The 27525-nt window shown below is 43.3% G+C and overlaps 1 protein-coding gene across 1 annotated transcript in view; it reads left to right on the plus strand.

The window, feature by feature from the left end:
* Positions 1-7631: 7631 nt before the first annotated feature.
* Positions 7632-27525, plus strand: part of LOC121581068 (epidermal growth factor receptor) — a 72510-nt gene continuing 52616 nt past the window's right edge. The window contains exon 1 of the mRNA XM_041896436.2: positions 7632-7925. Coding sequence (XP_041752370.1) covers positions 7823-7925 — 103 coding nt within the window. The 5' untranslated portion in view covers positions 7632-7822. The remainder of the gene's footprint in view (positions 7926-27525) is intronic.

The following is a 27525-nucleotide window of genomic DNA, read 5'->3' on the forward strand; positions in this document are numbered from 1 at the left end:
TATAGCCTCAAACTGACACGGGATCCTCCTATATGTTATACCATATGGTGTTTACGGTACTGTACAGTACCTCCCCCTCTGTGTGCCTGTCTCCACCCACCTCCAAGATACTTCTCTCTCTGAGGAGGATTGGGGAGGGGTCTCTCTGTGTATTATTTGGTTTCAAGTATTTTCCTACATTCAATGAATAACCTAGTTAGATGAGAGGCCCCTGGTCCAGCTGGTGCCTCTCATGCAGATCAAACCAGAGCAGAGCCCTGAGACCTTGGGGGAACCTCCCTCACATCACGGACACGGTCACATCACCCCTCTCTCTGCTTCAATTAACCACTTAATTGGTTTGACTGCTTTGTCCGGTTGTTGTTGAATAATTAGGTGTCATTTTCCTTGATGGACATGTAGCTATCATAGTTGGGTTGCTTTTCTTTAAGTTACTGTAGAGGCTCCTAATACCTTCTTCAGTCAGCTGTAGGCTATTGACCTGCTCCCTACCAATATTTTCCTTTATATGAAGAACATGTTTTCCCCTCCAATAGTTATTTCCCGGAGGAACAGGTCTTAAATAATGAGGATGGTGCTAAATTGAAAGGTGATGAGTGAAAGCAAGGAGGGATGACCAACCACTACCTTCTTTCAGCCACCACTCTCCCTTTTCAGAGGAATCCCCAGTAGACTAGCTGGTCATTATGTTGTGTTTGTTTGGAGTTTCTGCTTGGCTGACAGCTGTGGTACGGGGCTGGGGCTCTGAGTAGGTTAGGGTCTACACAAACAGCCTGAGGGAGGGAGAGAGCGTTGGAGACTACCAGATAGGGTGTGTTAGGGCGTGCTCTGATAAAGGCTTAAAGAGGGAATTATGGGGACAGGTTGATTAGCAGGGTCTGTCACAACAACATGTTTTTAATATGGCCATACATTTAGATATGGGTCAACATCATCATGGACCAAAACATGTTATTTCCTTTTCTTGTGTAAATGCAGATCTGAATTGCCATGGTGTTCTCTTGTTTTCAGAAGTTTTGTAAACATTTAAGCAATAAGGCATGAGAACCTGGGAATTACCTTGTGAATAACTCCCGACTAAGGACTGTTCTTAGGCCCTAAGTGAAGCAAAGGGCCGGGAAACAGCCCTTAGGAGGGTGTTATTCACAATAATTCCCGGGTTCTCATGCCCTATTGCTTTTATAAAACGGTTGCCAACATATAAAAAAAGATTAACAAAATTTTTTCAATAAAAACATTATTTTAATGAGTATATTTGTTTTATTCCATCCTTCCACCATTCAATATAGCCCGGGCAAAAGCCAGTTGTTAGTTCTGAGATTCTGAAGTTGTTAGCCAAATGGGCTGGTCATCTATTCTATGTAGGGGTCATAACCAGCCATAAAATAATGCAATATATGTCACAACAGGTCTAAATATATGTGTCATGACAGTGTTATGTCCATATTATTAAAGGTTAAGGCAAGTTATGTCAGCTTTTATGACATATTATGACATGATTAAGACCGTGTCATAACGTGTTATGACGCTGGGTGTCAAGTAAAGTGTTACCTTGATTTTTCCCAAGACCGCAAACAAAGTTGCAACACATCCACATGCTAAAAATAGCACAATAACTATTCATATATGAAATGTTCCCTTCAATTTAGCCAAGCACTCTATGAGGAAAGTGGAAATGGTCATAACTTCACCAATACACATGATATCGTCTTCCTCCTCTGTCCAGCGACGAAAGACAATTTGCAGAGCCATTAAGCTCCAACACATAGACTGTATAAAGAATGGACGGAGCTTGTTTCCTATGTGAAGTCTCAGTGGCGGATTTGAAGATCAGGAAATGTCGTTTTAGCGTGTCACTATCTTGCTTCATGGAGGAGAGATCAAATCAAATCAAATCAAATCAAATTTTATTGGTCACATGCGCCGAATACAACAAGTGCAGACATTACAGTGAAATGCTTACTTACAGCCCTTAACCAACAGTGCGTTTATTTTAAACAAAAAAAGTAAGAATAAAACAACAACAAAAAAAAAAAGTGTTGAGAAAAACAAAGAGCAGAAGTAAAATAAAGTGACAGTAGGGAGGCTATATATACAGGGGGGTAACGGTGCAGAGTCAATGTGCGGGGGCACCGGCTAGTTGAGGTAGTTGAGGTAATATGTACATGTGGGTAGAGTTAAAGTGACTATGCATAAATACTTAACAGAGTAGCAGCAGCGTAAAAAGGATGGGGTGGGGGGCAGTGCAAATAGTCCGGGTAGCCATGATTAGCTGTTCAGGAGTCTTATGGCTTGTGGGTAGAAGCTGTTGAGAAGTCTTTTGGACCTAGACTTGGCACTCCGGTACCGCTTGCCGTGCGGTAGCAGAGAGAACAGTCTATGACTAGGGTGGCTGGAGTCTTTGACAATTTTGAGGGCCTTCCTCTGACACCGCCTGGTATAGAGGTCTTGGATGGCAGGGAGCTTTGCCCCAGTGATGTACTGGGCCGTACGCACTACCCTCTGTAGTGCCTTGCGGTCAGAGGCCAAGCAGTTGCCATACCAGGCGGTGATGCAACCAGTCAGGATGCTCTCGATGGTGCAGCTGTAGAATTTTTTTGAGGATCTGAGGACCCATGCCAAATCTTTTAGTCTCCTGAGGGGGAATAGGCTTTGTCGTGCCCTCTTCACGACTGTCTTGGTGTGCTTGGACCATGATAGTTCGTTGGTGATGTGGACACCAAGGAACTTGAAGCTCTCAACCTGTTCCACTACAGCCCCGTCGATGAGAATGGGGGCGTGCTCAGTCCTCTTTTTTTTCCTGTAGTCCACAATCATCTCCTTTGTCTTGGTCACGTTGAGGGAGAGGTTGTTGTCCTGGCACCACACGGCCAGATCTCTGACCTCCTCCCTATAGGCTGTCTCATCGTTGTCGGTGATCAGGCCTACCACTGTTGTGTCGTCGGCAAACTTAATGATGGTGTTGGAGTCGTGCCTGGCCATGCAGTCATGGGTGAACAGAGAGTACAGGAGGGGACTGAGCACGCACCCCTGAGGGGTCCCCGTGTTGAGGATCAGTGTGGCAGATGTGTTGTTACCTACCCTTACCACCTGGGGGCGGCCCGTCAGGAAGTCCAGGATCCAGTTGCAGAGGGAGGTGTTTAGTCCCAGGATCCTTAGCTTAGTGATGAGCTTAGAGGGCACTATGGTGTTGAATGCTGAGCTGTAGTCAATGAATAGCATTCTCACGTAGGTGTTCCTCTTGTCCAGGTGGGAAAGGGCAGTGTGGAGTGCGATAGAGATTGCATCATCTGTGGATCTGTTGGGGCGGTATGCAAATTGGAGTGGGTCTAGGGTTTCTGGGATTATGCTGTTGATGTGAGCCATGACCAGTCTTTCAAAGCACTTCATGGCTACAGACGTCAGTGCCACGGGTCGGTAGTCATTTAGGCAGGTTATCTTAGAGTTCTTGGGCACGGGGACTATGGTGGTCTGCTTGAAACATGTTGGTATTACAGACTCGGTCAGGGACATGTTGAAAATGTCAGTGAAGACACTTGCCAGTTGGTCAGCACATGCTCGGAGTACACGCCCTGGTAATCCGTCTGGCCCAGCGGCCTTGTGAATGTTGACTTGCTTAAAAGTCTTACTCACATCGGCTACGGAGAGCGTGATCACATAGTCGTCCGGAACAGCTGGTGCTCTCATGCATGCTTCAGTGTTGCTTGCCTCGAAGCGAGCATAGAAGTGGTTTAGCTCGTCTGGTAGGCTTGTGTCACTGGGCAGCTCGCGGCTGTGCTTCCCTTTGTAGTCTGTAATAGTTTTCAAGCCCTGCCACATCCGACGAGCGTCAGAGCCAGTGTAGTATGATTCAATCTTAGACCTGTATTGACTCTTTGCCTGTTTGATGGTTCGTCGGAGGTCATAGCGGGATTTCTTATAAGCTTCCGGGTTAGAGTCCCGTTCCTTGAAAGCGGCAGCTCTACCCTTTAGCTCAGTGCGGATGTTGCCTGTAATCCATGGCTTCTGGTTGGGGGTATGTACGTACGGTCACTGTGGGGACGACATCATCGATGCACTTATTGATGAAGCCAGTGACTGATGTGGTGTACTCCTCAATGCTGTCTGAAGAATCCCGGAACATGTTCCAGTCTGTGCTAGCAAAACAGTCCTGTAGCTTGGCATCTGCGTCATCTGACCACTTTTTTATTAACCGAATCACTGGTGCTTCCTGCTTCAGTTTTTGCTTATAAGCAGGAATCAGGAGGATAGAGTTATGGTCAGATTTGCCAAATGGAGGGCGAGGGAGAGCTTTGTATGCGTCTCTGTGTGTGGAGTAAAGGTGGTCTAGAGTTTTTTTCCCTCTGGTTGCACATTTGACATGCTGGTAGAAATTAGGTAGAACGGATTTAAGTTTCCCTGCATTAAAGTCCCCGGCCACTAGGAGCGCTGCATCTGGATGAGCGTTTTCCTGTTGATTAATGGCCTTGTACAACTCATTCAGTGCAATCTTAATGCCAGCATTGGTTTGTGGTGGTAAATAGACAGCTATGAAAAATATAGCTGAAAACTCTCTTGGTAAATAGTGTGGTCTACAGCTTATCATAAGATACTCTACCTCAGGCGAGCAAAACCTCGAGACATGTCCCTTTCCCTTTCAGTTGTTATCATATTATGATGGAGTGTTTGGAAACATTGCATGCGCAGTTTGAGCTACTCTAGGAAGTGACGTGGCAGGCAAGGTCAGTGCTGCCCCCTGTCATTGAGTATCTCAAGTTGAAGACCGACCGGGATACTGCAGGCTGCCGCTAGCCACTAAATTATCTTCTTCTGTGTGCGATACTAAAATAATCGGTTCAAGGACATACATATGGTGAAATAGAAGCAAGTATTGGTACCATTATTTTTTTAGATTTTTTTTTTATCCACAAACATTGACCACGAAGATCGCCATACTCCCATTGACTATAATGGGGGACCCTGTTTTCTGAAAACATTGCCTGCAGTACTCCGGTCAGCCATGAACTGAAATCCTCAATGAGAGGGGGCAGTCGTTCTCCCCTGCTCCATCATAATATGATAACAACTGAAAGGGAAAGGGACATCTAGTCAGTTGCACAACTGAATGCTTTCAACCGAAATGTGTCTTCCGCATCTAACCCAACCCCTGTGAATCAGAGAGGTGCGGGGGGCTGCCTTAATCGATGTCATTGGCCCCTGGGAAGCAGCTGTTGTTGGGGGTTACCTGTCTTGCTCAAGGGCAGACTGATGTGACAAAAAAAAAGTATGTCACTCCTGGCAGTCTCCATATAGTCTGCTCTGTGTACAGCAAAACAGTGTGATGAAAAACCCAGAAAATGCCTGGGCCGATTTCTGGTCCCAGTTCGTCCCTGGACACACACACACATGCACACAGACATCTCTGGCTCGGCGGCTATTAATGTCCCTTTGACCCGGCTGACCCTCTGTCAACAACAGTCTGCACACGCTATTATTTGTCTATTAACATGTCAGCCCCTGACTGTGTTACTTTAGTCAGTTGTTTGTTTTATGTCCACAAAATAGGTGAGGAAAACCTAGACCAGACCCACGGTATGACATTAGAGAGAGGGTGATAAGATTGCAATATATTGTTGCTATGATTTTAGTCCAGGTACCACTTCCTGTAATTGCATTATGAAGAGGGTATCTGTAGCCTATACATACCCTCTTCATAATGCATTAGAAGCTAATTTCTAACGCTTCTATAGTCTGACTTAAAAGTTAACTTTTTTTTTTTTTACCAAATCTGTATTTGTTATGTAAATAGAATGTTATTGAAGTGTCCTGACAGTTTTTTTTGCGATACCCCACCAGTGATAGACTTCCTCATGCTCATTCTGCAGTTGCAGGGGCACCCAAACGCTCAACTACATCGTTTTAGAAACTGCAATGCTCTCAGTATAATGATGCATGTCTTTAGATGTTGTACACATGAAATTGTCTCATTCCGAACTTTATCCACAACGTTAAATTCCATTTTGTTGGACTCGAGCGATAATTCTCTGTGTAGGACAAAAAATATTGTTTGAGTCCAACAACATGGAATATAATGTTTTATACAACGGGTGGGTCTAATCCTGAATGCTGATTGGTTAAAACCACATTCCAGCCGGTGTTCCACATCTAGACATTATCTCCTATTTATATTCTTAATTTGTAAAGTTTTTTTTGCCCCTTTTTCTCCCCAATTGGTAGTTACAGTCTTGTCCCATTGCTGCAACTCCTGTACGGACTCGGGAGAGGTGAAGGTCAAGCAAGAGCCATGCGTCCTCCGAAACACGACCCTGCCAAGCCACACTGCTTCATGACACATTGCCCGCTTAACCCAGAAGCCAGCCGCACCAATGTGTCGGAGGAAACACCATACAACTGGTGACCGAAGTCAGCGTGCATGCACCCGGCCCGCCACAAGGAGTCGCTAAAGCGCGATGGGACAAGTCCCGGCCGGCCAAACCCTCCCCTAACCTAGACGACGCTGGGCCAATTGTGCACCGCCTCATGGGTCTCCCGGACACAGGCTGGGATCGAACTCAGGTCTGTAGTGATGCCTCTAGCACTGCGATGCAGTGCCTTAGACCTCTGCACCAGTGCCTTAGACTGCAGCGATACAGTGGTATAAACGTTGGTGTCTGTCTCGCCGACATTTGCAACATTGTTTCAATATTCAAATTCGATCTTTAGCTGTCCCATAGTAATGAACGTGTCGGGACAAGGCAGACAAGCAGGCAGCGTTTCTCAGCCAGTCGAAATCATGAATCAGCTGGCATCATTTTTATGGATGTATACAAAGAAAGGTCAATTGAAAAAAGGTCAAACGAAACGAAGTGCAACTAGTTTGCAGTCTTTCAAGCTTCAGTTTGAAGTGATTGTGTTAGCTGTGTTATTGGCTAGCTCCTTTGAACAACAGTATCCTGACGAGTGAGCACATTTTCTATGCCAGGCGAAATCGCGCCTCATTAGCTCATTGTTATGGATGTATCCAAATAAATATCTCTAGAAAACAGCTTCAACAAATGCAAATGCAGCTACTTTGCTGTTATTCTGGCTGCACTTTTTGACCTGACTGTAAATTAGCCATAGTTGGCTAGCTAGCAAGCAAGGGATAAGAACGTTGCCAGCCAGTATGGCAATGGAACATTTAGAACGAACAACTGGGTCGCGTCCGTAGATACAGAACAAAAAGACTGAAGGACTGGGTCGCGTCTCTGGCAACCGAACCGATAGAGCGAACGACCAGTCGGCTTGGGTAGCAACCCTAGATTTGTGTCGGGACTATATCTTGTGGAAGGATGAAATAGTATGAATAAATTCATCACTTAAATATATCGCCGGTGGGGTTTCTTATGTGAAATCGCCAAAATATTTGAAAAAAAAGTGAACTTATCCTTTAAAGGCCTATATGCATGCAAATTGAACTGATAGGCTATCAAATGAATTATATGTGTTCTATATTTTTCTGTCCTTAATTGTAAATAACATCATGACAATGTGTAGCTTCATACAGAAATGTTGGAAAGAGACCCATTGCAACGTCATACCTGGTGACCCGCTAACCTGAGAGGATGCATGAGAATTTCGTCCTCCCTACTGATGACGTCAGAAATCCCTTTGGTTGCTCTTGCTTTCCTTCGAGCGCTTCGTATTGTTGAGAGATACAGCCTGGAGAGGAGGAGGAGCTGTCAAACTTACAAGTAAAGAAAAAAGTCCTTCTGTTGACGCCAGCTCACAGTTTTAGTGTAAAATTAGTTGAATTGTATACAGAATTAGTATGGACTGACACGTTTTCATTTGGAGAGGAAGAATGAAGACGAGCTTAAAAAATACCATGGCTACACAGTTTCAAATCTGGATCATTTTCACCTCTTTGGTCTCCTTGGTCTCGTGTGCTTTGCCGGAAAAGAAAGGTAAGACAACGAACTTTGATGTGCTTATATTATCCTATATTATTGAACATTTTTGGTATCCTACTTGCTTTTCTTTAAGTTATCAACGAAAGTTGAGGTATTTCACTGCCGTGAGGTCGATACGCGCTCTCAAAGATGTAGAAACTCCAGACAGCCAGCGTGGAAAAGAGTCCAGGAGAGAAGAACTCTTCCTGGTTATTACTTGTTGAGACTATGTAGCACACTTGTGAAAGAGTTAACTCACGGTGTATTATTCTTGCTTAATGTATAGAAAGATCGATGATAGACTTTCATAGTAGCGTAGGTCCTGTTTGAGGTGCCAAGTAACACAGGCATGGACCAATAGACCACTACAGCGCAGACTACATTACGCCTCCTATGCGAAACGAAGCCGTAGGGAATATTCACTCCATTGATGATGCCCGGGAAGGGAGGAGAGTTGTTTCGCAATGGCTTCCACGGTACCACACTTTGAATTGCAACATACACTGAGTGTACAACACATTAGGAACACCTTCCTAATATTGAGTTGCACTTCCCTTTGCCCTCAGAACAGCCTCAATTCGTCGGGGCATAGACTCTACAAGCTGTCGAAAGCGTTCCACAGGGATGCTGGCCCATGTTGATTGACTCCATTGCTTCCCACAGTTGTCAGGTTGGCTGGATGACTTTTGGGTGGTGGACCATTCTTGATACACACTGGAAACTGTTGCGCATGAAAAACCCAGCAGCGTTGCAGTTCTTGATGCATTCAAACCAGTGTGCCTGGCACCTACTACCATACCAGTTAAACTCACTTAAATATTTTGTCTTGCCCATTCACCCTCTGAATGGCACACATACACAATCCATGTCTCAATTGTCTCAAAGCTTAAAATTCCTTATTTAACCTTCATCTACACTGATTGAAGTGGATTTAACAAGTGACATCAATAAGGGATCATAGCTTTCACCTGGTCATGGAAAGAGCAGGCGTTCCTATTGTTTTGTACACTCAGTGTACAAGTTGGAGAACATACTTTTGCATAGTATACATAATTTACATACGTAAAGGACAATTCCAATATCACTTTAAAATGTATGTACAACAAAAATCAACGATTGAATTTTTTTTTAAACATTACAAGTGTATGCACAATACTAGGCCTGCTGTTAACAATTTTCACAGAAAATTGTACTAAAACACATTTTATTTGAAGAACAGTGCAGATCCAATGTTTGGTAAAAGAATGACGGCACAAACAGCACAAACCATCATTCTGTTACCAAACTTTGAATCTGCACTGTTCTTTAAGTAAATGTCATCCTGTATTTTTCTCACCTTAGTGTCTTTTTTTGCTCTCCCTACTATGTACTTATGACATCTACTATGCATTTTCACCATACGCACCTCAGAATATCTTCTGTTTTAAAGAGCCTTTGTCTGAATTAAACACAGACAAGTCAACTATTTTATAATAATCTATTTAATTTATGTATGAAACAGGTTTACTTTAGAGAAAACAGTGAAGGTCTTTCTCTTGGCCTTGTTCTAAAGGTGTTATTGTTAACTAGAGACAAGTGGAGCTGTTATGTCTGCTACTCTAAACAATTTTCTTTGTCTGTATTCTTCAACCATTGTAGATGTTATTTTAACCATAGTACCATTGTAATGTTTCCAAAGTAGACACATTAGTTCAGTTGCATGGCACATTGAAGGTGTTTTTGGTTTGTGGGACTTTCCCTACAACCCACAAACTACACTCTGGACATCGAAGCCAGTTCCACTGCTTTTATTTCATTGTTCCCCTCTAATCAGGGACTGATTTAGACCTTGGACACCAGGTAAGTGCAATTAATTATCAGGTAATACGGAACCAGTAGGCTCCGGACGTCGTAGGGTAAGAGTTGAATACCCCTGCCCTTCAACATGTACGACTTCTGACACCAATTTAGTTTGCTTCCTCAGTAAGCATGAATAAACTAAGTAAACAGAAGCTTTGAGGCAGAGTAAACCAGGAGGCAATAGGACAAGCACCCATTGAACTACATGTCATCCCTCAGCTGACAAGAAGGCAAATGTAGTATTTTGTGGTGGCAATATCATGGAACTAATCTTTACTGAGATCAAAACATTTACGTTTCATTTTAGTAATGTAGGCTAGCTAGCAGATGTTATTATTTAGAGTGATTTACAATAAGTGCACTCAAACTAAGAGGAAAAAAAACAACAACATCAACAACGCAGACATATGCTAGCAGTAATCACAGTGCTTGAATAAAAGAGTAAGATTCAATGTTCAAAAACATCATCATACAAAAAGTGTGCCCTAATGTGCAGAATTCAAGTTTATTATGTTTGTACGAAACTGGTTTGTTTATTCACATCACATCACACCAGTCAGAACAGAAGAGAATGGTTGAATGACTCCATATATCCCAGGATAGCCAGGTGTAAGAAGAAGGCCCCTGGGGTATCCTCTTTAATCCTTCATAACCTTTAGTTCCGTTGTTCATCCATCATCATCGAGTGTCATTATCCTGTCCCCCAACACCACTGTAGCAGATAACAATCACAGCTTTCCAAACCATGCTCCCTACAGAGTCCCTACAAACCATCATCCCTACTGAGTCCCTACAGAGTTAACCAGTGCAACGGGTTCATCAGCCCGTTCTAGCAAGTTCCTCTCCCAGTCCCAGCCGGTGTTCACAGAATCATAACAAGTCAGGCGTGTTTGTGAGCCAAAAGACAGATTTCCTAAATATTTCGGTGCAGCTAAACAAACCGGACAGCGCACATTGGCACCCTGATTTAAAACAGTGAAAGGACCCTAAATAAGGCATTTAGAGAGTCAATAAAACGAAAGAAAACACATAGTTGCCTGACTGGAGAGTTTGTCTTTTTAAGTTTCAGTACACAGAACATTAGTTTAGAAAGCTGGTGTTGCATAGAATTTCGCAGAATTTCAAGTCCTGCCATAGAGGGATTCCTCCTAAAACCAGACCCAAAAATACCATGATTTGGAGGATTTTCACAAAATGTAATCCATAAAATAGTCGTTTGGAGGAAGGATTGTTGACATATATAAAAAATTAAATAAACATGAAAATATAACATTTTAGATTTGGCAAATGTTTCTATATATTGTTGAACATAATATACTCTACGGAGTATCAAAATTCCAGAGTGGGATCTCATTCTCTACATTGCTTTGTAGCATCTACAGATGAAACATTATGGGGTCTTAAAGGAGACCTGGCCAAAAATTATTAATATGCCAACATTGATTAATTATTTCTTAATTATGCTTTTAGATACAAATGTCAAATATACACTGTGGACGCCGCTTCAAATTAGTGGATTTGGCTATTTCAGCCACACCCATTGCTGACAAGTGTATAAAATCAAGCACACAGCCATGCAATCTCCATAGACAAACATTGGCAGTAGAATGGCCTTACTGAAGCGCTTAGTGACTTTCAATGTGGCACTATCATAGGATGCCACCTTTCCAACAAGTTTTTCAAATGTCTGCCCTGCTAGAGCTAACCCGGTCAACTGTAAGTGCTTTTATTGTGAAGTGGAAACGTCTAGGAGCAACAATGGCTCAGCTGCAAAGTGGTAGGCCACACAAGCTCACAGAACGGGACCGTCGAGTGCTGAGGTGCGTAAAAATCGTCTGTCCGGGCCTCCCGAGTGGCGCAGCGGTCTAAGGCACTGCATCGCAGTGCTAGAGGCATCACTACAGACCCGGGTTCGATCCCAGGCTGTGTCGCGGCCGGCCGCGACCGGGAGACCCATGAGGCGGCGCACAATTGGCCCAGCGTCGTCCGGGTTAGGGGAGGGTTTGGCCGGCCGGGATGTCCTTGTGTCATCGCGCTCTAGCGACTCCTTGTGGCGGGCCAGGCACATGCATGCTGACTTCGGTCGCCAGCTGTACGGTGTTTCCTCTGACACATTGGTGCGGCTGGCTTCCGGGTTAAGCAGTGTGTCAAGAAGCAGTGCAGCTTGGCGGGGTCGTGTTTCGTAGGACGCATGGCTCTTGACCTTCGCCTCTCCCGAGTCCATACGGGAGTTGCAGCGATGGGACTAGACTGTAACTACCAATTGGATATCATAAAAAAGGGGTAAAAAAAATATATATATATATATATACAGTGGGGAAAAAAAGTATTTAGTCAGCCACCAATTGTGCAAGTTCTCCCACTTAAAAAGATGAGAGAGGCCTGTACTTTTCATCATAGGTACACGTCAACTATGACAGACAAATGGAGATTTTTTTTCTCCAGAAAATCACATTGTAGGATTTTTTATGAATTTATTTGCAAATTATGGTGGAAAATAAGTATTTGGTCACCTACAAACAAGCAAGATTTCTGGCTCTCACAGACCTGTAACTTCTTCTTTAAGAGGCTCCTCTGTCCTCCATTCGTTACCTGTATTAATGGCACCTGTTTGAACTTGTTATCAGTATAAAAGACACCTGTCCACAACCTCAAACAGTCACACTCCAAACTCCACTATGGCCAAGACCAAAGAGCTGTCAAAGGACACCAGAAACAAAATTGTAGACCTGCACCAGGCTGGGAAGACTGAATCTGCAATAGGTAAGCAGCTTGGTTTGAAGAAGTCAACTGTGGGAGCAATTATTAGGAAATGGAAGACATACAAGACCACTGATAATCTCCCCTCGATCTGGGGCTCCACGCAAGATCTCACCCCGTGGGGTCAAAATGATCACAAGAACGGTGAGCAAAAATCCCAGAACCACACAGGGGGACCTAGTGAATGACCTGCAGAGAGCTGGGACCAAAGTAACAAAGCCTACCATCAGTAACACACTACGCCGCCAGGGACTCAAATCCTGCAGTGCCAGACGTGTCCCCCTGCTTAAGCCAGTACATGTCCAGGCCCGTCTGAAGTTTGCTAGAGTGCATTTGGATGATCCAGAAGAGGATTGGGAGAATGTCATATGGTTAGATGAAACCAAAATATAACTTTTTGGTAAAAACTCAACTCGTCGTGTTTGGAGGACAAATAATGCTGAGTTGCATCCAAAGAACACCATACCTACTGTGAAGCATGGGGGTGGAAACATCATGCTTTGGGGCTGTTTTTCTGCAAAGGGACCAGGACGACTGATCCGTGTAATGGAAAGAATGAATGGGGCCATGTATCGTGAGATTTTGAGTGAAAACCTCCTTCTATCAGCAAGGGCATTGAAGATGAAACGTGGCTGGGTCTTTCAGCATGACAATGATCCCAAACACACCGCCCGGGCAACGACGGAGTGGCTTCGTAAGAAGCATTTCAAGGTCCTGGAGTGGCCTAGCCAGTCTCCAGAGCTCAACCCCATAGAAAATCTTTGGAGGGAGTTGAAAGTCTGTGTTGCCCAGCGACAGCCCCAAAACATCACTGCTCTAGAGGAGATCTGCATGGAGGAATGGGCCAAAATACCAGCAACAGTGTGTGAAAACCTTGTGAAGACTTACAGAAAACGTTTGACCTGTGTCATTGCCAACAAAGGGTATATAACAAAGTATTGAGAAACTTAATTAATTATATGAATGCCCATGATTTTGGAATTAGATGTTCGACGAGCAGGTGTCCACAGACTTTTATTCATGTAGTGTATGTTAACAATCTTTCCTCCAAAGGACTATTCTAGATTTCGTGAGGACAAAGGTGTTTTGGTTTTGTTGTTTGGCCATGGACTATGACAATGTTTTCTTCTTTTACGCACAACTTTTTCATGACACTCACTCAGTTTCCAAAATATTCAAGCCAATATGAACATTGTGCGAAATTACCGTATGTTATAGTCTGTTAATTTGACATAATTCTCCTCATTTGGACTGGTTTCAAAACAACCATCTGAAATGTTTCAGCTATGTCTTATTAAAAGTAATTGAGAGGTTCGGATTGCAAAGGTATTCGGTATTTTATTAGGATCCCCATTAGCTGTTGTGATAGCCGCAGCTACTCTTCCTGGGGTCCACACAAAACATGAAACATTACATAATACAGAACATTAATAGGCAAGAACAGCTCAAGGACAGAACTACATACATTTAAAAACGGCACACAAAGCCTACATATCAATACATACATACAAAATATCTAGGTCATATAGGGGAGAGGCGTTTTGCGGTGAGGTGTTGCTTTATCCGTTTTTTAAAACCAGGTTTGCTGTACACTGAGTGTTGGAGGTTACACATAAAGTGATATGAGTTACTCAGTAGAGAGAGAAGATGCCAAGAGTGTTGCATTATGTTAATGAGGTTGTGCCTTGCCTTCCACATTCAAGTCATAAAAATTAATAAATGTAGCCTACTCAAAACGAAAAAACGTCTGTATGGGCATTTTCCTAGAATTTCTCTAGCGTTCTAGATGGACTATTCTATCTCTTTCCTAGGGCTAAATGTCAGTGTTGAACTTTTTCAGCAACGGTGGCAAAGTTAGCATGGGGCATGGCCAATGGCCCCAACCTATTTGTATTTTTTTTAGAGGCCCTCATCTTGGCCGCAGAGACGAACCTTTGCTGTGAAAATTGTACAGTTATAACGTTATTTTCCTGCAATTCTACAGGTTTTGTCATGGGGCTGAGAGAAAATGTGCAGTTTTAAAACTAATTCAATTCTACACATTTTGCCATGGCTTATGCCGTGTTCTTATGCTATCTAGGTGACTCAACATTATAACAAAATTAATGTGGGCCCCATGCCATGATATTTTTGGAATCTTAGAGATTATCTTATATAAAAATACTGTATATAGCTCCATTATCTTTTCTATATACTTTATCTGGTTTTAAGTTTACACTAAACTTTTTACCATCCCGAAAGAAATGGTCACACAAAAATACATGCCGGCCCGCCACTGCTAAATGAATATAGGGGAAACACTGGGTGGGAGAAAACCACTAACACAGCCCCACAGTAATGTTCTTCCTACATAAGTGACAATAAGAAGAACTGAAAGTTTGCTCTGGGGATGTGAATGCATTTAGTAGATGTTGTTATCCTGTATGCATGGGGAAGACATCAAGGCAAGGCAGTGGGCTACTGGGCTCCCTCTTTCCTTGTTGAGCTGAATTGGAGATTTGATAATGCACTTAGCAGCAATTACCCATCTCCCACAGGAAGTAGGGCCTGTCAGCTCTGTCAGTCCTACTGTGACAGCCAAGCGGCCTGGCTACCCGTTTAGTGGTGGTGGGATTCAGGTATAACTAGTGTCGAGAGAGATCTTCTAGTGTTCCTTCCTGCAAGTTGGCCATAGCCTGGTCCCAGATCAGTTTGTACTGTCTTGCCAACTCCATTGCTTCGATTGTCACGCCAAACAGGCTACATTGGCGCAGCCTTTTCCTTAATCAACATCCATGGCCTCTAGCCAAGGGCTTTCCTAATACAATATTTGGTGAAAAATATCTTCTGAAAGATCTGAGAGATCTTCTGATGTTCCTTCAAGCACTTCATTGGTATCAATGATGATAAACTGTCATCTTATGAGAGAGGACGTTAATAGAACCCATAGAATTATCATCAACCACTCGGAAGCAATCACTTCAGCAATTATACATTACCGGGCTTGGATGCATTTCAGTCAATGTATCTTCCAGTGGATCTATATTTGGAGAATTCCATAATGGTTAAGATGTTTTTTTTTGCTGTCATAAAAAAAATCCTGTTTTCGATGGGTAGAGATGACGCATTGAAAAACATAGGAATTTTCAGATGGTTGACATTTTCTTAATGCAGGCAGTCCTAAAACTTCCTATCTTTTCAATGTGTCATTTCATCACCTCTCCCCATCCCAAGCTGTCAGAGAGAGAAGAGATATGGAGGGTAGTATAGTTCCCCTCAGGGCCTTTCTATCTGTCTCTGTGTCTCTGTGGTCTAGAGATAATAGGAGAACCTGTTACAGGTCAGTCTATTCATAGGGACATGTTCACAGCTAAATCCTTAATCCCCATCACACCAGGCTGCCTGTGAGGCAAGGCCTGGCCTGTGTGGTCACAACCTACCAAACCCGCTTATATCAATATGCAGCAATATTCTACTATTCCCAGTTAATAGGTGACTGGAGCTCTTGTATGACTGTAGGTCTTGGCAGTGTGTGAGTGCAAGTGAGACATGTAGGTATAAATCCAGTTAAAGTGCAACAAACCAAACTGCTATCTTTCAATGAAGCTGTGTGAGTAGTATAGTCAGACTGTAGTGCATCTCCCCTATTCTTGTATAAGAAAATATTACATAAAGGCACAGCAGGTGCTGTAGGTCAAAGATTGTGTTCAGGTCTGACCTGATGAAGAACTAAGGGTAGACATACTTCTAGACATTTTTTAAAAACCAATTAACTCCTATACTACTCTTGCACACCTTATATGTTCTTATCTCAGTGCCACTGCACCATACCAGAATCCTTAGAATCCTCCATAACACTTCCCAACTTCTCTCTACGGTCTCTCCATCCATCATCCATTCTTTTCCATCATTTCAGAAAACCCATTCCTTTACTTTTCATTAAGGTTCAGGTTGATATCGTCGTTGTGAGTGAAATATAGGTTACAACACTTAAATAACCCTAGAAACAGACTGGCTGTTCATTAGAATCAAGGAGGTGCTTGCCTGGCTATTGTAGCCGCTCTGACAGACCTGGGTTCAAACTGTATTGGTTTTCTTTCAAATACTTTGAGTGTTTGATCAGTGCCAGATGCAAAGGGTTTGCACTTTTGGGACTTTCACGTTGTTTCCATTGCGCCAGGCAAGCTCAGTCAAGTGCAGCTAACGTGCTTGAAAGAAAACAAATACTATTTAAACCCAGGTGTGCTCTCTGATGACCTTCCCAGATTTCTCATCTGCTCAAGCCATTGTTGTGGATATGGCTTCTGGAGCATGGCCATGAGATCTAACTGCTGGCTGGGGGGAAACTCTCTCTCTCTGCTTCTCTCTTTGATAAACTGCTCTACCTCAGAGTGGCAGAGAGAGATTTCATTTGGCGAGACGAGTACAGTTTCACAGAGGGACAATGGTGGCTTTGTAGATTGCAGGTATCCAGGAAGGAACACTGATACCAATGCCGACATGAGCAGGGGCACCCAACTGTGGTTCTTGGCCAAAACTGGTCTTGAAGTGCTGTTAGAAATACCACTATATGTGTCTACATAAAATGAAGATATAGGAGCCCATTGTTATTGCCTGATTTCCATTCTGCCATTAGGACACCATTATTTCCAGCTTGTTATCATTCATCTGGCTTCTGTCCATTTTTGCCTTCATGGAAATGAATCAATACGTGTCATGATAAGCAGGTCCAGTGCTATTAGGCATACCATATGGTAGGGGTGTGAACTAACGTTTAAATGAAATTGGGACCATTAAGGTCATGAACAGTCAATCATGTTTTTCATTAAATTTGATGATATTTGGATGAAACCAGATCAAAGTATGATGACCAAAGTACGAAAAATGACTGTTGCTACTACATTGCTTAAAGTTTGATCATAAAGTTACTGGCCCCCTCCTCCATGTCAAACACTTGGATTCAGGAGACAGGATTATTAAGGGGATAGGTTGACATCACCCTAACTCTCATTTTAATACACCAATGGTAACATGATATTCTCTTATCTAATTTAAATAAATACTGCCTTGTAACCAACATCGGAGAAGGCATGTTTGCGGAGGGGTATGGTTTACAGTGAGGGAAAAAAGTATTTGATCCCCTGCTGATTTTGTACGTTTGCCCACTGACAAAGAAATGATCAGTCTATAATTTTAATGATAGGTTTATTTGAGCAGTGAGAGACAGAATAACAACAACAAAATCCAGAAAAACGCATGTCAAAAATTTTAGAAATTGATTTGCATTTTAATGAGGGAAATAAGCATTTAACCCCCTCTCAATCAGAAAGATTTCTGGCTCCCAGGTGTCTTTTATACAGGTAACGAGCTGAGATTAGGAGCACATTCTTAAAGGGAGTGCTCCTAATCTCAGTTTTTTACCTGTATAAAAGACACCTGTCCACAGAAGCAATCAATCAGATTCCAAACTCTCCACCATGGCCAAGACCAAAGAGCTCTCCAAGGATGTCAGGGACAAGATTGTAGACCTACACAAGGCTGGAATGGGCTACAAGACCATTGCCAAGCAGCTTGGTGAGAAGGTGACAACAGTTGGTGCGATTATTCGCAAATGGAAGAAACACAAAAGAACTGTCAATCTCCCTCGGCCTGGGGCCCCATGCAAGATCTCACCTCGTGGAGTTGCAATGATCATGAGAACGGTGAGGAATCAGCCCAGAACTACACGGGAGGATCTTGTCAATGATCTCAAGGCAGCTGGGACCATAGTCACCAAGAAAACAATTGGTAACACACTACGCCGTGAAGGACTGAAATCCTGCAGCGCCCGCAAGGTCCACCTGCTCAAGAAAGCACATATACAGGGCTGTCTGAAGTTTGCCAATGAACATCTGAATGATTCAGAGAAGAACTGGGTGAAAGTGTTGTGATCAGATGAGACCAAAATCGAGCTCTTTGACATCAACTCAACTCGCCGTGTTTGGAGGAGGAGGAATGCTGCCTATGACCCCAAGAACACCATCCCCACCGTCAAACATGGAGGTGGAAACATTATGCTTTGGGGGTGTTTTTCAGCTAAGGGGACAGGACAACTTCACCGCATCAAAGGGACGAAGGACGGGGCCATGTACCGTCAAATCTTGGGTAAGAACCTCCTTCCCTCAGCCAGGGCATTGAAAATGGGTTGTGGATGGGTATTCCAGCATGACAATGACCCAAAACACACGGCCAAGGCAACAAAGGAGTGGCTCAAGAAGAAGCACATTAAGGTCCTGGAGTGGCCTAGCCAGTCTCCAGACCTTAATCCCATATAAAATCTGTGGAGGGAGCTGAAGGTTCGAGTTGCCAAACGTCAGGCTTGGAGTAGATCTGCAAAGAGGAGTGGGACAAAATCCATCCTGAGATGTGTGCAAACCTGGTGGCCAACTACAAGAAACGTCTGACCTCTGTGATTGCCAACAAGGGTTTTGCCACCAAGTACTAAGTCATGTTTTGCAGAGGGGTCAAATACTTATTTCCCTCATTAAAATGCAAATCAATTTATAACATTTTTGACATGCATTTTTTCTGGATTTTGTTGTTGTTATTCTGTCTCTCACTGTTCAAATAAACCTACCATTAAAATTATAGACGGATCATGTCTTTGTCAGTGGGCAAACGTACAAAATCAGCAGAGGATCAAATACTTTTCCCCTCACTGTATATAGCTAGATGGCTACTCTACAGGTGGTAAAATTTGACTGTAGGGTGTCAGCAAATAAAATTACAAGTTTACACTTCATCTATGGCAAAGATACTTATGTCTCCCCTTTCATCTGTGTCTGGTGTTAGCTAGTAACTGGCTAACTAGGTCTTCAGCCAGCATGGCAACAAAAGACGGGGAAGGGTCATTTAAAACTCTGACACAGTTGTCATGTCAACACATCCGTCAGTGCTGCTGTGAAACGCATCACAAGAGACATGCCAAACGGGAGACGTATATAAACTCAGCAAAAAAAGAAACGTCCCTTTTACAGGACCCTGTCTTTCAAAGATAATTTGTAAAAATCAAAATAACTTCACAGATCTTCATTGTAAAGTGTTTAAACACTGTTTCCCGTGCTTGTTCAATGAACCATAAACAATTAATGAATATGCACCTGTGGAACGTTCGTTAAGACACTAACAGCTTACAGACGGTAGGCAATTAAGGTCACAGTTATGAAAACTTAGGACACTAAAGAGGCCTTTCTACTGACTCTGAAAAACACCAAAAGAAAGATGCCCAGGGTCCCTGCTCATCTGCGTGAACGTGCCTTAGGCATGCTGCAAGGAGGCATGAGGACTGCAGATGTGGCCAGGGCAATAAATTGCAATGTCCGTACTGTGAGACGCCTAAGACAGCACTACAGGGAGACAGGACGGACAGCTGATCGTCCTCGCGGTAGCAGACCACGTGTAACAACACCTGCACAGGATCAGTACATCCGAACATCACACCTGCGGGACAGGTACAGGATGGCAACAACAACTGCCCGAGTTACACCAGGAACGCACAATCCCTCCATCAGTGCTCAGACTGTCCGCAATAGGCTGAGAGAGGCTGGACTGAGGGCTTGTAGGCTTGTTGTAAGGCAGGTTCTCACCAGACATCACCGGCAACAACGTCGCCTATGGGCACAAACCCACCGTCGCTGGACCAGACAGGACTGGCAAAAAGTGCTCTTCACTGACGAGTCGTGGTTTTGTCTCACCAAGGGTGATGGTCGGATTTGCGTTTATCGTCGAAGGAATGAGCGTTACACCGAGGCCTGTACTCTGGAGCGAGATCGATTTGGAGGTGGAGGGTCCGTCATGGTCTGGGGCGGTGTGTCACAGCATCATCGGACTGAGCTTGTTGTCATTGCAGGCAATCTCAACGCTGTGCGTTACAGGGAAGACACCCTCCTCCCTCATGTGGTACCCTTCCTGCAGGCTCATCCTGACATGACCCTCCAGCATGTCAATGCCACCAAATCAAATCAAATCAAATTTGATTTGCCACATGCGCCGAATACAACAGGTATAGACATTACAGTGAAATGCTTACTTACAAGCCCTTAACCAACAATGCAGTTTTTTAAAAGAAAAATGTAAAATAAATGTTAATTAAGAAAAATAACAAATAAAAGCAAATAGCTAAAGAGCAGCAGTAAAATAAAATAACAGTAGGGAGGCTATATACAGGGGGGTACCGGTACAGAGTCAATGTGTGGGGGCACCGGCTAGTCGAGGTAATTGAGGTCATATGTACATGTGGGTAGAGTTAAAGTGACTATGCATAAATAGTAAATAGAGTAGCAGCAGCGTAAAAGAGGGGGATGGGGTGGGGTGGGGGGGCAGTGCAAATAGTCCGGGTAGCCATGATTAGCTGTTCAGGAGTCTTATGGCTTGGGGGTAGAAGCTGTTGAGAAGCCTTTTGGACCTAGACTTGGCGCTCCGGTACCGCTTGCCGTGCGGTAGCAGAGAGAACAGTCTATGACTAGGGTGGCTTGAGTCTTTGACAATTTTTAGGGCCTTCCTCTGACACCGCCTGGTATAGAGGTCCTGGATGGCAGGAAGCTTGACCCCAGTGATATACTGGGCCGTACACACTACCCTCTGTAGTGCCTTGCGGTCGGAGGCCGAGCAGTTGCCATACCAGGCGGTGATGCAACCAGTCAGGATGCTCTCGATGGTGCAGCTGTAGAACCTTTTGAGGATCTGAGGACCCATGCCAAATATTTTCAGTCTCCTGAGGGGAATAGGTTTTGTCGTGCCCTCTTCACGACTGTCTTGGTGTGTTTGGACCATGATAGTTCGTTGGTGATGTGGACACCAAGGAACTTGAAGCTCTCAACCTGTTCCACTACAGCCCCGTCGATGAGAATGGGCCATACTGCTCGTTCAGTGCGTGATTTTCTGCAAGACAGGAATGTCAGTGTTCTGCCATGGCCAGCGAAGAGCCCGGATCTCAATCCCATTGAGTACGTCTGGGACCTGTTGGATCAGAGGGTGAGGGCTATGGCCATTCCCCCCAGAAATGTCTGGGAACTGTTGTTGGAAGAGTGGGGTAACATCTCACAGCAAGAACTGGCAAATCTGGTGCAGTCCATGAGGAGGAGATGCACTGCAGTACTTAATGCAGCTGATGGCCACACCAGATACTGACTGTTACTTTTGATTTTGACCCCCCCTTTCTTCAGGGACACATTATTCAATTGTTCAGTTTATGTCTCAGTTGTTGAATCTTATGTTCATACAAATATTTACACATGTTAAGTTTGCTGAAAATAAACACAGTTGACAGTGAGAGGACGTTTCTTTTTTTGCTGAGTTTATATATTTTACACAATTGATGCAATTTCAACGTTGTTTGAGTTGCTTTGTGTATCACCAAATTTTCTTGAGATAATTTTACTGCAGCACTGATCACTGCATCCAAGTTTCTTGACATAGGCATTTCAAAGAGCTGTCAGTCAAGGCGAGTCCATGAATATAAGCTCCCTGCCCACTCAGCCTATCTTTTCAATCTTCCTGGCAGTTAGCCATGAGAGAAACATTTATTTTCTTCTTTCTTTATATAGCATTTCTAGCCCCAAAAAATATTATGGGTGATATTTTAGTCACTCAAAAGCCTATTTTACATGGGATTCAGAATGACTGTTCGGGACCTTTACCTTACCAAAAAATGTTTCTTCCTCCCACAAAATAGAAATCGCAGTGCAGTTATCACAAAACATATAATTTTCTGTGTTATAGCCTAACTAGTTGATATACTTTAAAGGCCTGGTGAAAGTTCTGTAATTTGAATAAAAACAGAGAGGAATATGCAAACTTTAGGCTACTTTGGTGAATTTGTGAGGCATTTGCGAGACAGATTACCAAGGCATATGCGTAACACATTTTTTGTCTGCCTGCCCCCTCCTCTCTCTCTCACGTTGGGGCGTATTCATTATGCCGATTATGTTGCAAAACGTTTCTTAAACAGAAGCAAACTAAACGGGGAGGGACCTATCTGAATTTTTCCAATAGAAACTCTAATTTTAGTTCTGTTTTGCAACTGTTTGGACTAATGATTACACCCCTGCTCTTTCTCTTCGCTAATGATGCAAGTGTGTGTTCAGTCTTCAGTCTGTTGCATGTAGAATATCCTAGCCTATTCATTGATGATAGGCCCTGCTTTACTGAAGTTGGGAGACATTGCAAGTCAAGAAATTGCAAGATACATCATTCCATTGCGAGGTACAGCTTTTGATTTGCCGATAGATAGGTCTAGTGCACGGTTCTGACTGTCTGCCTGGTGGCCGACCTGCCTGTACTGTGCCCCTCCCCTCTCTCTCTGTCCCTCGCTAGCTCGCTATGAAAGATGCGAGTGTTTGTGTTCTCGGAAGTACAGCAACTAATAAGTCTCCTCCATTCCAAAAATACTGAATCTTAGTAGTCGATTCCTAGTGGAATTGAATCTTGACACTCAGAAATGGGAGTAGACACCGGGAGTTGACGTACAAGGAGTCGAGGAATCAATTATTTTGGAGTCGACTCTCCACCACTACGTCATCGTCGTTAACAGTTGGAAAAATGGCAGAGAAAGGCAAGCGACAGCAATGATGTCCTGTATGGCAATACTTTGAGAAGTTAAATGAGAAGGAAATTCAAACTTTGGAATTGAGGTAGGCCTACAGTAATGGTAGTACAGGTGCAATGCTTAACCATCTGAAAGGGACCCACCGTGAGACCCAAACCATTGCTGGAAGCAGTGCAGCTGCATTGTGAATTCACATGGAATTTCATAAATTTTTCTAATAGTTCAACGGGAAACCGATAAAACAAATGTTTAAACGTCAAGAAATGTTTTCCATTTGTCACATCCCTACCAGATGGTCAACAGTGATTTCAGTGATGGAAATTATTATCTCACACAGACACACTTACAGTTGATTATCAATAGACACTATTTGTATCCCTAGGTAGACTACTATGTCATCACCAATGCAGAATCCTGAAGTTTGAAACACATACGAATTTGGAACACTGAGTATTATACTGAACAAAAATATAAACGCAACATGCAACCATTTCAAAGATTTCACTGAGTTACAGTTCATATAAGGAAATCATTCAAGAAATAAATTCATTAGGCCCTAATCTATGGATTTCACATGACTGGGTTTGGCCGGCTGGGATGTCTTTGTCCCATCACGCTCTAGCGACTCCTTGTGGCTCCGTACGGCGTTTCCTCCGACACATTGGTGCGGCTGGCTTCCGGGTTAAGCGAGCAGTGTGTCAAGAAGCAGTGCGGCTTGGCGGGGTCGTGTTTCGGAGGACGCATGAATCTCGACCTACGCCTCTCCCGAGTCCGTACGGGAGTTGCAGCGATGAGACAAGACTGTATCTACCAATTGGATATCATGAAATTGGGGAGAAAAATGGGTAAAAAGTACAAAAAATTAAGAAACCACCCCCACCATGGGGCACTCTTTTCACAACATTGACATCAGCAAACCGCTCGCCCACACGACGCAATACACGCTGTCTGCCATCTGCCCGGTACAGTTGAAACTGGAATTCATCCGTGAAGAGCACACTTCTCCAGTGTGCCAGTGGCCATCGAAGGTGAGCATTTGTCCACTGAAGTCGGTTACGACGCCGAACTACATTCAGGTCAAGACCCTGGTGAGGACGACAAGCACGCAGATGAGCTTCCCTGAGACGGTTTCTGACAGTTTGTGCAGAAATCCTTTGGTTGTGCAAACCCACAGTTTCATCAGCTGTCTGGGTGGCTGGTCTCAGATGATCCCGCACGTACTGCCAAATTCTCTAAAACGACATTGGAGGCAGCTTATGTGACAAAACTGCACATTATAGAGTGGCCTTTTATTGTCCCCAACACAAGGTGCACCTTTGTAATGATCATGCTGTTTAATCAGCTTCTTGATATGCCACATCTGTCAGGTGGATGGATTATCTTGGTAAAGGAGAAAAGCGCACTAACAGGGATGTAAACGCATTTGTGCACAACATTTGAGATAAATAAACTTTGTGTGTATGGAACATTTCTGAGATCTTGAAACATGGGACCAACACTTTACATGTTGTGTTTATATTTTTGTTCAGTGTAGATATGCTTTGGAGAAGGGGCGTTGTCTGCATGTAGTTACTAGAGCTGGGCGATATGGAGAAGAATTCATAACTCGATAAATTGTCTGAATTGATGCGATAATGATAATGGAGCAATACGTTTATAACATGAATGTGCTTAAAACATGTTTTTTTATGATCCTTTAAACTACTACTACTAGTTTGGCTGGCTGGGAGCTCTGTAGCTCAATTGGTAGAGCATGGCACTTGTAACGCCAGGGTAGTGGGTTCGATCCCCGGGACCACCCATACATAAAAATGTATGCACACATGACTGTAAGTCGCTTTGGATAAAAGCGTCTGCTAAATGGCATATTATTATTATAGTTTTATGGTTGAAGCCATCAATTGTCTCATTAATAATCACCCATATTACAAAACGTATTTCATTTTAAACTTACATTTCTCTAGTATAGGCTACTTATTGTAATGAACGATATCAGCAAAATGCGATAAGTGATCGGTATGGTCGGTGTCGATCATTTTTGGTTTATTGTCCCAGCACTAGTAGTTACTCATTGAGCTAATTTCAATCCTTTGTTTGTACATGGTAACAGAGTAATGGAGTGCTTTTATAGCCTTTCCATGATCCAGTGGGTCATCTGTAGCTGTGTGAGAGGCTCCAGTGGAAAGAGACGCAGGAATTTAGGCTGGAAAAACTAGCTAAAGGCCCTGCTGCTATCTTACCATCTCAACAGGTGCAGGCAGTATCGTGCACCAGGAAAACACCCCATTGCTCACTTGAGTTCTGTGACCCCTTATACTGATTGCAATGAAGCCATATTTTACTAATAAAAAAGTTGATCAGATAATACAGATTGTGAATTGAATGCTTTGACTGAATATTTGTCTTCCCTATAAGCAAAATCACTCTCAATAGCCTTTCTTTTATTGAGGCAGGTTATCACATTATAATTGCGTGCAATTACGTTTTCTCTCCCCAAATATTTCAATTTAATTAGTAAGGTTAAAACACACAGATAACCTAAATATGTTATATGTTGTTGCATAATCTAGAACTCTGTGTATTCTGTAACAGTAGGCCTGCATCAGTATATAGCAGCACACAACTTATATATATTGAACTGCAATAATGGCACAAACAAGACCAGAGGCCTAAGTACAAAAGGGGTTGTATGTAATACCATATAGATGTCAGCTAATTGAAACTTAAAGAACTAACTTCCAGTTCCTTGCTTGTTTTTTGCCAGTTTGGTTGGCTAGTAGGCAAATTAATGCGTTTTCCACTGTGGCCTAGGCCTATCCTGTGGGTCCTTCTCTCTCTCTCTCTGTCTCTCTCTCTCTCACACACACTTTCACTCTTTCACACTCTCTCACACTCTCTCTCCTCTTGACTCATCTCACAACTAAACCTGGCTCTTCAACAGATTAACCAGTGACTGGAGTCTTTCTTCTCTATCGACCAAAAAATGAAGATTTTATCACCTGAACATACACACAGTGCACATTGATCCTACTTATGTGGTTTACAAAGGATATAACTATTCATAGCGTTTTGTTATTGTGCATATTCATTTCCATATGGCTATGCAGATTATGTGTGTGACAGAGAGAGAGACAAGTAGGATGAACAGATCAATTGGGGGAAAAAACAAGAAAATCAAAGCTACACAAACAACCTTCAGAAAGACAGTGTCAGATTCTTGACATTTGGTTTGGAATATTGCCACATTTCCGTGCTATCCCTCAGTTGCCTATCATCGTCTTTTCTGTCATCTTTATACACTCCCTAACACATTGTATCACATTTAGATACCAGAGCCTGGAATTTCTCCTTTTCTCATCATTCTAGGTGTGGTAACAAGCCTACTCTTGGGTCTTTAAGCAGAACATTTCTGTGGAATATGTCTTGCACAAAAAGGAATCCCCCATTGGGAAGAGAACAATAGCTCCACAAACAAAACAATTGTCTTCGCTTCCCCAAACCATCCTCGGGGCTGGATCAAGGGAGGTGCTGTCTGATTTCAATAATGGGTGCGCTTTCCTAATACCATTTAGCCTCTTCCTGTGTGGTCCATCGGTCTAATAAACTACATGGTTATATTAAAGCTCAATGTGAGTCTTATGTTTGTTTCACATTTCGTTACATTACAGCCTTATTCTAAAATGGATTAAATAAAAAATGGTCCTCATCAATCTACACACAATACCCCATAATGACAAAGGGAAAACAGGTTTTTAGACATTTTTGAGAAGAAAAAGCTTTATTTACATAAGTATTCAGACCCTTTGCTATGAGACTCGAAATTGAGCTCAGGTGCATCCTGTTTCCATTGATCATCCTTGAGATGTTTCTACCACTTGATTGGAGTCCACCTGTGGTAAATTCAATTGATTGGACATGATTTAGAAAGGCACACACCTGTCTATATAAGTTCCCACATTTGACAGTGCATGACAGAGCAAAAACCAATCCATGAAGTCAAAGGAATTGTCCGTAGAGCTCCGAAACAGGATTGTGTCGATGCACAGATCTGGGGAAGGGTAACAAAATATGTCTGCAGCATTTAAGGTCCCCAAGAACACAGTGGCCTCCATCACTCTTAAATGGAAGAAGTTTGGAACCACCAAAACTCTTCCTAGAGCTGGCCGCCCGGCCAAACTGAGCAATCAGGGGAGAAGGGCCTTGGTCAGGGAGGTGACCAAGAACCCAATGGTCACTCTGACAGAGCTCCAGAGTTCCTCTGTGGAGATGGGAGAACCTTCCAGAAGGACAGCCATCTCTGCAGCACTCCACCAATCAGGCTTTTATGGGAGAGTGGCCAGACGGAAGCCACTCCTCAGTAAAATGCACATGACACCCCACTTGGAGTTTTCCAAAGCACCTAAAGGACTCAGACCGTGAGAAAAAATATTATCTGGTCTGATGAAACCAAGA

This window comes from Coregonus clupeaformis, chromosome 14 (assembly GCF_020615455.1).
Source record: "Coregonus clupeaformis isolate EN_2021a chromosome 14, ASM2061545v1, whole genome shotgun sequence".
In the NCBI taxonomy this organism is placed as follows: domain Eukaryota; kingdom Metazoa; phylum Chordata; class Actinopteri; order Salmoniformes; family Salmonidae; genus Coregonus; species Coregonus clupeaformis.